This window comes from Ovis canadensis, chromosome 9 (genome assembly GCF_042477335.2).
Source record: "Ovis canadensis isolate MfBH-ARS-UI-01 breed Bighorn chromosome 9, ARS-UI_OviCan_v2, whole genome shotgun sequence".
NCBI classification, from domain to species: domain Eukaryota; kingdom Metazoa; phylum Chordata; class Mammalia; order Artiodactyla; family Bovidae; genus Ovis; species Ovis canadensis.
Window position 1 is genome coordinate 60,119,611 of NC_091253.1, and position 12,015 is coordinate 60,131,625.

At 47.9% G+C, this 12,015-nt stretch overlaps 2 protein-coding genes across 50 annotated transcripts in view; one reads left to right on the plus strand and one right to left on the minus strand.

Moving 5' to 3' along the window:
- STAU2 (staufen double-stranded RNA binding protein 2) overlaps nucleotides 1-3,402 on the minus strand; it is a 310,852-nt gene extending 307,450 nt beyond the window's left edge. For 7 of the 49 annotated variants that reach the window (XR_011259016.1, XM_069600297.1, XM_069600277.1 and 4 more), the window contains exon 1: nucleotides 3,268-3,386. The gene's annotated coding sequence lies outside the window, so the exon portion shown is untranslated. Of the gene's footprint in view, nucleotides 1-1,964; nucleotides 2,056-2,257; nucleotides 2,321-2,373; nucleotides 2,566-2,600; nucleotides 2,794-3,267 lie in introns of those variants that run through there. The other 42 variants (XR_011259014.1, XR_011259015.1, XM_069600293.1 and 39 more) reach the window with 26 other exon arrangements.
- On the plus strand, nucleotides 1,118-3,363 carry LOC138445860 (basic proline-rich protein-like). Its single transcript, XM_069600343.1, has 2 exons — nucleotides 1,118-1,192; nucleotides 1,642-3,363. The coding sequence occupies exons 1-2, from the start codon at nucleotides 1,118-1,120 to the stop codon at nucleotides 3,361-3,363; spliced, it is 1,797 nt and encodes a 598-aa protein (XP_069456444.1).
- Nucleotides 3,403-12,015: the final 8,613 nt, after the last annotated feature.

Consider the following 12,015-nt stretch of genomic DNA (forward strand, 5'->3'; position numbering starts at 1 on the left):
ATAGAACTTCAGGGAATTACTCAAAATCGATGACAAAAATTATGAATTCTATACATACACCTAATATTTTGAATATCTAGAAAGGGCATGAATATATCTAGATATGATTTGATTATAGTGTGTATTTCTCCACTATTCAGTCTAATAACAAAATTTAATTTTGCAATATCTAGACTTTTATTATGATCTGTACACATAAATAATCCAATATCCAGTGCTCAAAGTATACAAAAGAAAAGAAGACAGAGAAATAGATGTAAAGAGGAGGTTAACTACAGAGAAAAAAAAAACCAACACATTGGCCAATTATAACTTTCAGAACCTGATTCTGTTACAGAAAAACCACTCAACCTCACTTGCTATACTGTTTGTATACTAATAACTGATAATCAGCTTAGATATTTTCAATAGTCTTATTCTTTGTTGAAAACCAGACCAAGCCTCTCCTTCCTAGAATTTCATTCCAGGCATGGCAAGTAAGCTAAAATGTGAAATTTACATGGTCTTCCAGGCTGAATTATGTCAGAGTAAAGAACTATGATGTATGTAACTTATCCTCAAATGGTCTAGGGAAAAAAAAAAACATTATGTGTGTGACAGAAAGAAAGTAAATGATAAATTGTAAAATGGTAACAGGTGACTCTTAGTTAAGGTTACAAGAATAGTCTTTGCATTATTATTATTGGTACTTTTCTGTAAACTTGAAATTATTTCCAAATAAAAAAATGTAACTTAAAAATTACATGGCAGTCTATCTGAAGTTAACAGTGCAAACCTGGATTATACAGCAACATTTTCACAAATACAAAACACAGATTTTTAAAGAAAAGTTTAGTGATGGGTGAATAAATCTGAACCACGTCCTACCAACTAATGATCACTTAGGAATAAATTTCAAACTACACTGCCATGGAACGGAATGTGGCAACCGGTGCCTTGAGTTGAAAACATAGCAGGACAAAACCCTAGGTATCACATAGTTTAAGTTTCACAAATTTAATATAGACCTGCTGAAAAATACAGCAAATTTACAATTCAAGTGGTATGTGTTATCTCTGGTTTGCAATAAAATACAAACTGAAAAATGAAAAACCTGCCAAATTACAAAACAATCGAGATGCAGAGTCTCTGGATTTTGATGGTTTTATTAAACAAGATTTTTTTTCCCCCTACTGCAGCTCAGTACACCATGGTATGTGTGAATCATCTTGAGAAAGCAAGGACAGAGAAGAAATAGCCTCCAGGACCAATGTTGCAATCTTTTCTCCTACAAGGTTGCTATTATCCCGCGTGTCCATCACAGTTTTGATTTCAAATATTCATCATGCTTTCTTAAAACATAAGGATGCATCAGAAAAAGTGATTAATGCTCAAAGTTCCCCAAAATCGTGAAGTCAAACACTAAAATTGAAGGTTTTCAGCTAACAGTTAAACCACCCTTAAAAGATCATCTCATCTTTTCTGCAGGAATCACCCAACTTGAAATCCTTTACTATGTTCTGCTAATTGAACGGTCTTTCTTTACCCAAGGAGATTTAAACCTTTTGGGGAAGGGAGGGGGGCGGGAAACGCGTCACGCCAAGTAAAGATCCTTTCCAAAGAAAATTCTCCGCAAGTGCAAAATTCTGCACATATTTCCAGGGACTTCCAGATCCCAAGGCCATTATCCCCGCCCCCTCTCCAGAAGGATCCCAGCTGAAGCGTTTCCCCGATCGCCTCTGCGGAACACCCCCCTGGACCCAATCCACACAGTGCCCGGCTCTCCCCCGAGGACGGGAGGCTCCGTCCTCTCCGGGTGGATTCTGTAACCGATCTTTGTCTCTCCGCCCAACTCCCTTAACCTCGGCAAGGTCACTAGCTGCCAACCACCCCTCTGAGCCGAGCCCTCACCGTAGTAGTTCTTATGAGCCACGGTACAACTTGCGTGTCATAGGATACATTCTGCCCCCCTCGGCCCCACCTACCTTCCCCATTTCGGAGCCTTACGTCTTCATCACTTGCCCATTATACAGAAATAGCCACCACCGCCGGCCCCCGGCGCGCCCCCGCCCCGCCGATCCTCCCGCGCCCCCCGGGCCCCTTCCTGGCAGCCCCTCCAAGGATGGGCCCCCCCTCGTCTCCCCTCCCTTCCCCTCCGCAGGGACCCTCCCCCTCCCTCTCCCGCACAGTCTCCCCTCCCGCAGTCCCCTCTTCCGGCCGTTCCCACCCCCCGGGCCCCGCAAGGACCCCCACCTCCCGGGCCCCTGCTCCCCCTCACCCACTGGCCCCCCTCAATCCATTCTTGCCGGCCTCCTCGCCTCCCTCCCGGCTCCTCCCCTCTGGACACCTGTGTCGTCCCACCCCCTCCACACTCGCCCCCCCCAATTCATTCACCTCCTCCCCGGCTCCCTGCCCCCCGCCATCCTCCTCCCCTCCCCCTCCAGCCCCGAGAGGGCCCGAGGAGGGAGGGAAGGCGCGGGGGAGGGGAGGCCGCCAAGGGGCCGCTCTTCTCGGGGTTCGCCGCGCGCCGCGGACCCGCAGAGCTCCCCAGCGCCCTCTGTCTCCTCCGCCGGCGGGGCGGAAGTCGGGGCCTCCCGGACGCCCCGAATGAGGGTATTTACCTTCTCGCCGGGGACACTTTGCAAACGACTCCAACATTGGCAAACACTACAGAGAACTGACCCCGCTCGGCCGCCGCCGCCGCCGCCGCCGCCGCCGCCGCCGGCTTCCACCCCTCGGGTTCCCCGCCCCCCGCCTCCGCCCGCCTTTCGGGCGCTCCCGCCGCGCCCTCCCGGGCCCGCGCCGCGCGCTCCCGCCGACGCAGCCGCTCCCGCGCCCCAGCCCGCCCGGCACGCGCGCGCGCGCGCGCCCCCGAACCCCGCGGACCTGCGCCGCGCGCCCGGCACCGACCCTCCCTCCCTTCCTCCTCTCGCCGGCCCGCGGCCGAGCGCGGCCATTGTTCCCGGCTCCGCTCCCGCCCCCTGGCGGCCGGCAATGCGCCGCAGTGGCGGCCGCCGCGGGCGCTGCGGTGCTGGCGCCGGCAGGCCGGGCCCGCGGGCGAGGGCCCCCTCCCCCGGGTCCTTGGGAAAGGGGGGCGAGCGAGCGCCCGGCGATCGCGCCCCGTCCGCAGTCTCCGGGCCCCCGCGGCTCAGCTCCCCACCCCCTCGGCTGCAAAGGGTGGGCCTAGGGCAGCCTCGTCCACACCTGCAACTCGGCCACTGCCTCCCCCGCCCAATGGACCCTCTGCTCTTTCTCGGCGGTGTCTGCACCCCGACTCCCCTCCCGTACCTTCCCCAGGCTTTCTCGCTGCCCCCCTTTGCTCTGCTGGGGACGCGCTACCATCCCGCGTCTGCTCCGGCCGCCGCTGTGCGATGCGCGGTTTAGCGGATCCTGCACCTTTCCAGACTGGGAGGAGGAGGGGGCGGGGGAAGGGGAGGGGGTTAGCGCAACTGTCTCGCCCAGAAAACACTAGTGATCAGTAATCACCTGCTCTCCAAGAGCCGCAGCGTGCCCAGACAGCCTCCTCGGCCAGAAAAATCACGAAAAGAGAAGTCTTTCGAACCAAAAAGAAGGAAGATCATCCTAGAACAGTGCCCTAGATTTTAGATTGTTGAGGCAAGAATGCCAGAAAACGCGAATTAGTTCTTGATTCGTCCTGGTTTTGATGTGGGTTACTGATGTCTGGATAACTTCAACCCAGTTAAGCCCCGTGAAATCCAACACTCCATTTAGTAAATGGCACCATAAATAATCTGGTAATAAAGTACGTCTAGAAATAGAATTATTACTGTGTTTCACAAACTTATCCATTTGCATTATTATTCCCAGGGTTCTTTTCCCAGTATCAACTCTGCCTGAGACATGTCTACCAGACCTGGGATTTCTTTCAGTCATCAAGTAAAACCGAAAGTTCTCTGAACAGCTAGGAAGACAGTGTAACATACGGGTTACAAGAAAGGGCATTCTAACTAGATAACCAGGCCAGGTTATCCACTTACCAAGTAGAAGACCATGGGGATGTTATTTACCTGATGAGTTTTATTCTTTTCTTCCCCAGGAGACAACAACGCCTTTTTTTTTTTTTTTAAGATTCATTTATTTTGGCTGTGTTGGGTCTTCCTTGCTGCATGAGCTTTTCTCCAGTTTGTGGTGAGCCGGTGCTACTAATTGCTGTGTGCAGGCTTCTCTTCGTGGTGGCTTCTGCTGCTGCTGTGCATGGGCCCTAGGGCAGGTGGGCTCAGTTGTTGCAACACCCCAGCTCTAGAGTACAGGCTCAGTAGTTGTGGCACATGGACTTACTTGCTCTGCAACATGTGGGATCTTCCCAGACCAGGGATGGAACCAGTGTCCTCTGCACTGCCAGACGAATTCTCAACTACTGGACCACCAGGGAAGCCCTATAATGTGTATTTAAATGTCATAGTATGCACAAAGCCCTTTAAAGCAGGGCCTGACCCATGGTAGGTCTCCCGTGGAAGGACATCATCTCCTGCCACGTTTTCCTCCTAGAACTCTTTCCTATGCTTCTTCCCCTCTTTTTCACCTCTGCCAGTTCCTTCAAACTTAACCTGGTGCATCCTCCCTAAGTGTGCCCTAGTCCTTGATTAATGACTTCTAGCGCTCAAGCCTAGCATTCAAATACTTGTTCGATGCTTTGAATGAGAACATGCCCTTCACACCAGCAATATGAAAGGACAAGCCTCCCACATTTGTGCCTTTGCTGGGCTCCTCCCACTCCCTGCAGTCCATCCTCCTGTGAGCAAGTTATCCTTCAGTTCAGTTCAATCGCTCAGTCCTGTCAGACTCTTTGTGCACACCAGCCCTCCCTGTCCATCACCAGCTCCCAGAGTTCACCCAAACTCATGTGCATCAAGTCGGTGATGCCATCCAGCCATCCAATACTTTGGCCACCTCATGCGAAAAGTTGACTCATTGGAAAAGTCATCCTTCAGATCCTTCCAAAATCACCTTCGTGAGAGCATTTTGCAGCTCTTCTGAGCAAGCCAGCTCTTTTTCTTCTCTCTCCTCTGACATGATAGGTGTATTAGATTGTTTTTGAACCTAATTCTGTATACCAAACTGTACCTTGTGTAAGGCCAGGCTCTGTGTCTCATTCATCTTTGTAGTCCCAGCATCCAACAGCCAACAGGTGGAAGTAAATGCTTTCAGAATAAACAGATGAGTTGATACTTTTAGAAATGGTGCTGAAGTGGTCAGAAGTGTCATTCCCTCTTATTCAGGTCGTTATAGTTCATTGAAAACTTTATCTCTGCCGTAACTTTTTCTTATAATTAATTTTAAGGCTTTGGTTATCCACTTGCTAATTAAGAGATGTTGAGGGGGAAAAGAGAGACCATGGGTGTGTTACATTTAAGCCCTGAATCAAATGAATTTTTAAAATTTCATTTATTTAATTTAGTTTTGGCTACACTAGGCAGCATGTGACAAATATGCTTACAGCGAAAACACCAGACATGGGAAAATCCATACATCCAGTACTAGAAATGTTTGTATGAATATAAAAAACTGTTTTGTTTTGTTTTTTTCTCATTAAGTTGGCATGCAGAGAACCAGAAAATTGGCTAGTAGTGCGGGAAAAAAATTCCAGAGAGAGAATTTATCATTTAGCTTTATTCTACCATTGTTACTCTAATTTCTGATACTTTTCTTTGTGCCTCGCTTATAATTATTTAAATTTTCTTGAAATAGAAAAAATGTGTAACATCTCTGAACACAGGGGCGTGGGATAGCAGGTGTTTCTTCTTAAATAAGTTCAATGACTTCTCCTAACCCTTTTTAATTGTGTCTATTTTGAAAGGTATCATTTAGCACTTCGTCATGTTTCCTTCTTGTGCTATCCCCTCTTCAAAAGGCTTCATTATTCTTTCTCCCTTCCCATTTATAAAGGAGGGGGGAGGGGAGAAGAAACATTCTAGCGGTTTATACCTTCTCACTCTTTCATCTCTTTGGTACTTGTTGATTACATTCTGAATTAGTAATATATTGCATTTGTAATAAACCATCCCCAGGGAAATCCCTGGTAGTCCAGTGGTTAGGACATGGCGCTTTCACTGCTAGGGTCCAGGTTCCATCCCTAGTAAGGGAACTAAGATCCGCAAGTTATGCAGCATGGAAACGAATGAATGAATAAAATAAGCTATTGCCACATTTAGTGACTGAAAACAACAGAGGTTTATTTAGTTCATGCAGTCTGGGCAAGGCTCAATAACTTTATATTTAACTGCTCCCACAGTTATCAGCTAGGACAGCTCACAGGCTGGGAGCCCAAACCAGGGAAGGACACACTCACTCACACCTAGGTTGATGCTGGCCGCCTACTGAGACCTCATCTGAGGCTGTCGGCCAGAACACCTACCTGTGGCCTGTGAGCTGCTTGGCTTCCTCAAAGCACAGTGGCTGGGTTCCAAGCAACAGGAAGTCAAAGACACTTGTTCTTTTAAGGCCTGGACCCAGCAGCTGGCACAAATGTGCTGTGAACTCTGCCATATTCTATTGGTCCAAGAGTCCCAGGGCCCAGATTCAAGGGGTGAGACCAGACTGTCAAAGAATTTTAGAGTCACATTTAAAGCTCTATGCATTCACTGAAATATATCTCCTTGTCTGTTCACTCTTTTGCTCTTGTGTTAAAATGACAATGGCATTGAAAATGTCTTTTCATGGACACCTGGGTCTGTGTGTATCATGGCGACTGACTTCTCATTGAATGTGTCCCTTGCCCGCTGAAGACACCTGAATGATGGAGGCTATAAAAACCAGGTTCCAGAGGGCTTAGTACACTTTTCTAGTCCACTCCCTGCCTCAGGTCAAGGGGGAGGCTTCAGGCAAGTCAGGATGTCAGGAGCTGCAGCAGTGGGAGAGAGGAACAGGTAGGTTGGATAATGGAGGAGAGGCCCAGGCTGTAACATGCAATTGTAACACCGAGTCACGCTGTGTTTCTGGAATGTGTGCAGTTGGCCGTGCGCCATGCAGCCAGCGAGGAGGTGAGAAGTGACCTAGGGAGGGACCCACAGAGGCAGGGTCAAGACAGGGTCAAGCCCACTGGCAATGTTAAGAGGTTACATCACCCAGGACAGGGCCTGCTCCTTCCTCTCCCATACCCTTCTCAGCATCTGTTGCGCTTAGTTGCTCAGTCATGTCTGACTCTTTGCGATCCCACAGACTGTAGCCAACCAGGCTCCTCTGTCCATTGGGGATTCTCCAGGCAAGAATACTGGAGTGGGTTGCCATGCTCTCCTCCAGGGGATCTCCCCAACCCAGGAATTGAATCCAGATCTCCCACATTGCAGGCAGATTCTTGACTGTCTGAGCCACCAGGGAAGCCACCAGGCAGGCGCATTTTTTCATTTACTCATTCAATGTCCATGCTGTGCCTGGGGCTACCCCAAAATATGGCAGCTTGGCGTAAGGAATATGTTAAGCTAAAGGAATTTGAGAAACAGCATGTAATGGAAAAACTGTCTGACCTTCCCCTGAAATAGGTCATAAAACCCTCATGTGAAACATGCCCTCTCTATACCCAGAGGAAAGAGCATCCTTATCTTCCAAAGATGAAAGGACACAGAGAGGAACCTGCATGAAAAAGCCTTGCTAAGCTTCAGCCAGTTTACTCCCCTTACCTCATAACCTCTGTCCCATCACATCTTTCCCTAACATTCCACTGTTCATCAAACCTAGCATAAAAGTTTGCAGGTTTAATTGTTTCTTTAGGTCCTCATTGCCTTATGGAAACTTCTGTGTCCCATAAAAGTTGTGTCCAATAAATTTGCATGCTTTTCTCTTGCAGATCTGTCTTTTATTATAGGGGTCCCAGTCAAGAACTTGGCAGTGGGGAGACAAAGGTCTATTTCCTGCACTGCAGCTGCCAGTGGCAGTGCCGTCTGCCAGGGTATTAAAATTGTCCGGTGCCACTCTGTGCCCCTGCCACTATGCGGGGCCAGCAGATTTGCCTGCCCCACCGACCCAAGTTCCAGTGTGCTTCCCTCTGATGCTGAAAACTTAGCCGCTGTGCAAATCAAATCTCAGAGACAGATTTTGGGGTGAAATAGTAAATAATAGCTTTATAGCTTCTGCAGGCAAAGAGGGACACAGCAGACTTGTGCCCTCAAAAACTGTGTGTCCCACCAGGGTGGGGGGTGGGAGCATTTGGTGAACAGTTTTATAGCAGTGCTTTAAAGGTGGGGTTGCTGATAAGGGTGAGTGCATGTATGGGGTAAGCACTCCTTTAATCTGGTCTCAGGTGGTCTCCTGATGAGCTTCTGTGGTTCTCAGGATGCTCAAACTGTGACTTTCCTTGGAATGAAGAATGCTTCATCAAGTATCTTCCACTTAGGGTTTAGTTCTATAGAAGAGTTTAAAGGTATTGTCATATTCTCTGAGGCAGAACCAAGATGCTCCCAAGGCTGCACTATTGATTCTTGACTGCTCCTCCCTTGTCTCCTCCTCCCCTCCCTTCCCTGATTAGTGACTGTTTGAACCCACCCTTTGAAACTCAAGGAAGGTCATGGAAGCTGAAGCCTATTACCTACAAGCTAGAAGCAGGGGACAGAGAAAGGCCTCTGTGCCCAGAAGCCCCACAGGGTCCTGTTTGGTTTCACATCCATCCTGTCAACTGCCCTCCGACACACACACACCCACACACACACCCACACACACACACAGGGTTCTGTTTGGTTTCACATCCATCCTGCCAACTGCCCTCTGACACACACACACCCACACACACACACACACACACACAGGGTTCTGTTTGGTTTCACATCCATCCTGCCAACTGCCTTCCAACACACACACGCACACACACACACATTTCATTTCTTAAGACCTGATATACAGCTTCTATCCAGTACCTGCTGACCTCTAAGCCCACAGTTACACTTACCTGCATCCTTATATCTTCCCCTAAGAGTGATCCCAGCTGTCCACAGCCTCACTGCAGCCTCAACACTTGGCTGCTAACCCTCTGCCATTCCAACCTTTAGGGCTCTATGGTCCTAGCTCCCTAATTTGCTTGTAACTGCACTAAGGAGTGTCTGCTTGACTTTCTAAGACTCACACTGGCAAGACCACCACTAGGCTAAACAATATGGAAGGTAAAGGAGACACGACGTCTTTCCATAAACCCACTTAAACATTCCGGTCATCATAATTCTATCAGCACTCACGTTTCTCCATTCACTCCACTAAGTGGCCCAAGAGGCCGCGTTTCACCAAAATGGCTGGTACTCAGTGCACAGGCCTCCCACAGCAAAGACGCGCAAAGTTCTCTTCTCCGTCTTCTGACATAGTTACCACTCTTGTGCTTTAGGCTTTGGGTCCCCAGTGAAGGGGGTTGAGCCTATGGACATTGGCCCTTTTGTCAATCTTTATCTTAACTAATCTGCCTGAGATTTGCATCAAGTGGTTGCAGGTCACGTTTTTCATTATAAACTTTGCTTTCCAGCTTTTAAAATGTCTCCAACCTGGGGTAAACAGAGCTGACCTATTTGGGTGTCTCACTGGCCTCGCCAACCTTTGAGAGCACAGTGGTAAGACCTCTGTTTTAACCCCATCAATGTCAGTTTTATACAACCCATTTTTAAATAACCATCTAAAGCTTTCCACCTAGCTGAGATGAATTCCATGGCCCTTTTTTTCTTTTGTCTTACACTCCATCAATATTTCCTTTATTCACATTATTTCTTAATAACAATGTTAAAGTTTTCATACTTTTAAGACCAGTCCCTTGACTCTTTCCTTCGCTTCTCCCCATTCTCCTGCTAATTAATCCAATGTTTTTATAAGCATCTGCAAGACCCATGAGGGGAAGCTAAGAAAGCAAGATTCTTGCTTGATTCTGCATCATTAAGTTTATATGAGGTACCAGGAGATGTGGGTTCAATTCCTGGGTGGGGAAGACTCCCTGGGGAAGGAAATGGCAACCCACTCCAGTATTCTTGCCTGGGAAATCCCATGGATAGAGGAGCCTGGCAGGCTATAGCCCATGGATTTGCACAAGAGTTGAACACGACTCAGCAACTAAACAACAGTTCAGTTCAGTCACTCAGTTGTGTCTGACTCTTTGCGACCCCATGAACCGCAGCATGCCAGGCCTCCCTGTCCCTCATCAACTCCCAGAGTCCACCCAAATCCATGTCCATTGAGTCAGTGATGCCATCCAACCATCTCATCCTCTGTCATCCTCTTCTCCTCCTGCCCTCAATCTTTCCCAGCATCAGGGTCTTTTCAAATGAGTCAGCTCTTCGCATCAGGTGGCCAAAGTACTGGAGTTTTAGCTTCAACATCATCAGTCCTTCCAATGAACACCCAGGACTGATCTCCTTTAGGATGGACTGGTTGGATCTCCTTGCAGCCCAAGGGAATTTCAAGAGTCTTCTCCAACACCCCAGTTCAAAACCATCAATTCTTTGGCACTCAGCTTTCTTTATAGTCCAACTCTCACATCCATACGTGACCACTGGAAAAACCATAGCCTTGACTAGACGGACCTTGGTCGGCAAAGTAATGTCTCTGCTTTTTAATATGCTGTCTAGGTTGGTCATAATTTTCCTTCCAAGGAATAAGCATCTTTTAATTTCATGGCTGCAGTCACCATCTGCAGTGATTTTGGAGCCCAGATAAATAAAGTCAGCCACTGTTTCCACTGTTTCCCCATCTATTTGCCATGAAGTGATGGGACCAGATGCCATGATCTTCGTTTTCTGAATGTTGAGCTTTAAGCCAACTTTTTCACTCTCCTCTTTCACTTTAATCAAGAGTCTCTTCAGTTCTTCACTTTCTGCCATAAGGGTGGTGTCATCTGCATATCTGAGGTTATTGATATTTCTCCTGGCAATCTTGATCCCAGCTTGTGCTTCCTCCAGCCCAGTGTTTCTCATGATGTACTCTGCATAGAAGTTAAATAAGCAGGGTGACAATATACAGCCTTGACGTACTCCTTTTCCTATTTGGAACCAGTCTGTTGCTCCATGTCCAGTCCTAACTGTTGCTTCCTGACCTGCATATAGGTTTCTCAAGAGGCAGGTCAGGTGGTCTGGCATTCCCATCTCTTTCAGAATTTTCCAGAGTTTATCGTGATCCACACAGTCAAAGGCTTTGGCATAGTCAACTGAACAACAAGATTATCTGAGGTACCTAGGCAAAAGTGGCCCCCTTAATGACAACATTTACCATGATTCAGGTGGCGGGCATAGTCAGTAGGTGAATATCCTGGCATGAAGGTACTTCCACGTGGCATGCATATGAAGCACAGCAGGTGCTTCACCTGGAGTGCTCCGCTGGTATTTATAGAGGGAGTTGGGCAGTCTTTCTTCTCAGGGTCAACAGATCTTGCTGCTGCTGCTAAGTCGCTTCATTCTTGTTCGACTCTGTGCAACCCCATAGATGGCAGCCCACCAGGCTCCACCATCCCTGGGATTCTCCAGGCAAGAACACTGGAGTGGGTTGCCATTTCCTTCTCCAATGCATGAAAATGAAAAGTGAAAGTGAGGTCACTCAGTCGTGTCCCACTCTTAGCGACCCCATGGACTGTAGCCTACCAGGCTTTTCCGTCCATGGGATTTTCCAGGCAAGAGTACTGGAGTGGGATGCCATTGCCTTCTCCAAAACAGATCTTACGTGGCTTTTATCCAGTTCACAAGCCTGGCTGTTCCCTCAGGAACACCCTGCTTTGTGTCTTGATCAAGTATAGTTTTCTGTGATCTGTCAACTAAAAATAATGCTCACCCTAAAAGCTGAGAATTACATTTTATTCAGCAAACTCTGAGGACTTAAGCCCAGGAGATAGCTCCGAGGAGCTTTCTGAAGAGGTAAGAGGGGAGCCAGGATATTTAGGAGTTTTTGCAAGAACGAGGTGGTAGGAACATCAAAACGTCACTGTTAATTAAAGAAAAATAGACATCTCCAGTCAATGAAGTTAGTACTTTTGTATGGGAAGATGCAAGAGTCTGGGTTCTTTGAAATCATTCCTTGGATATGTAGATATATACCTTATCATAAAGCTGAAACTCCAGTACTTCG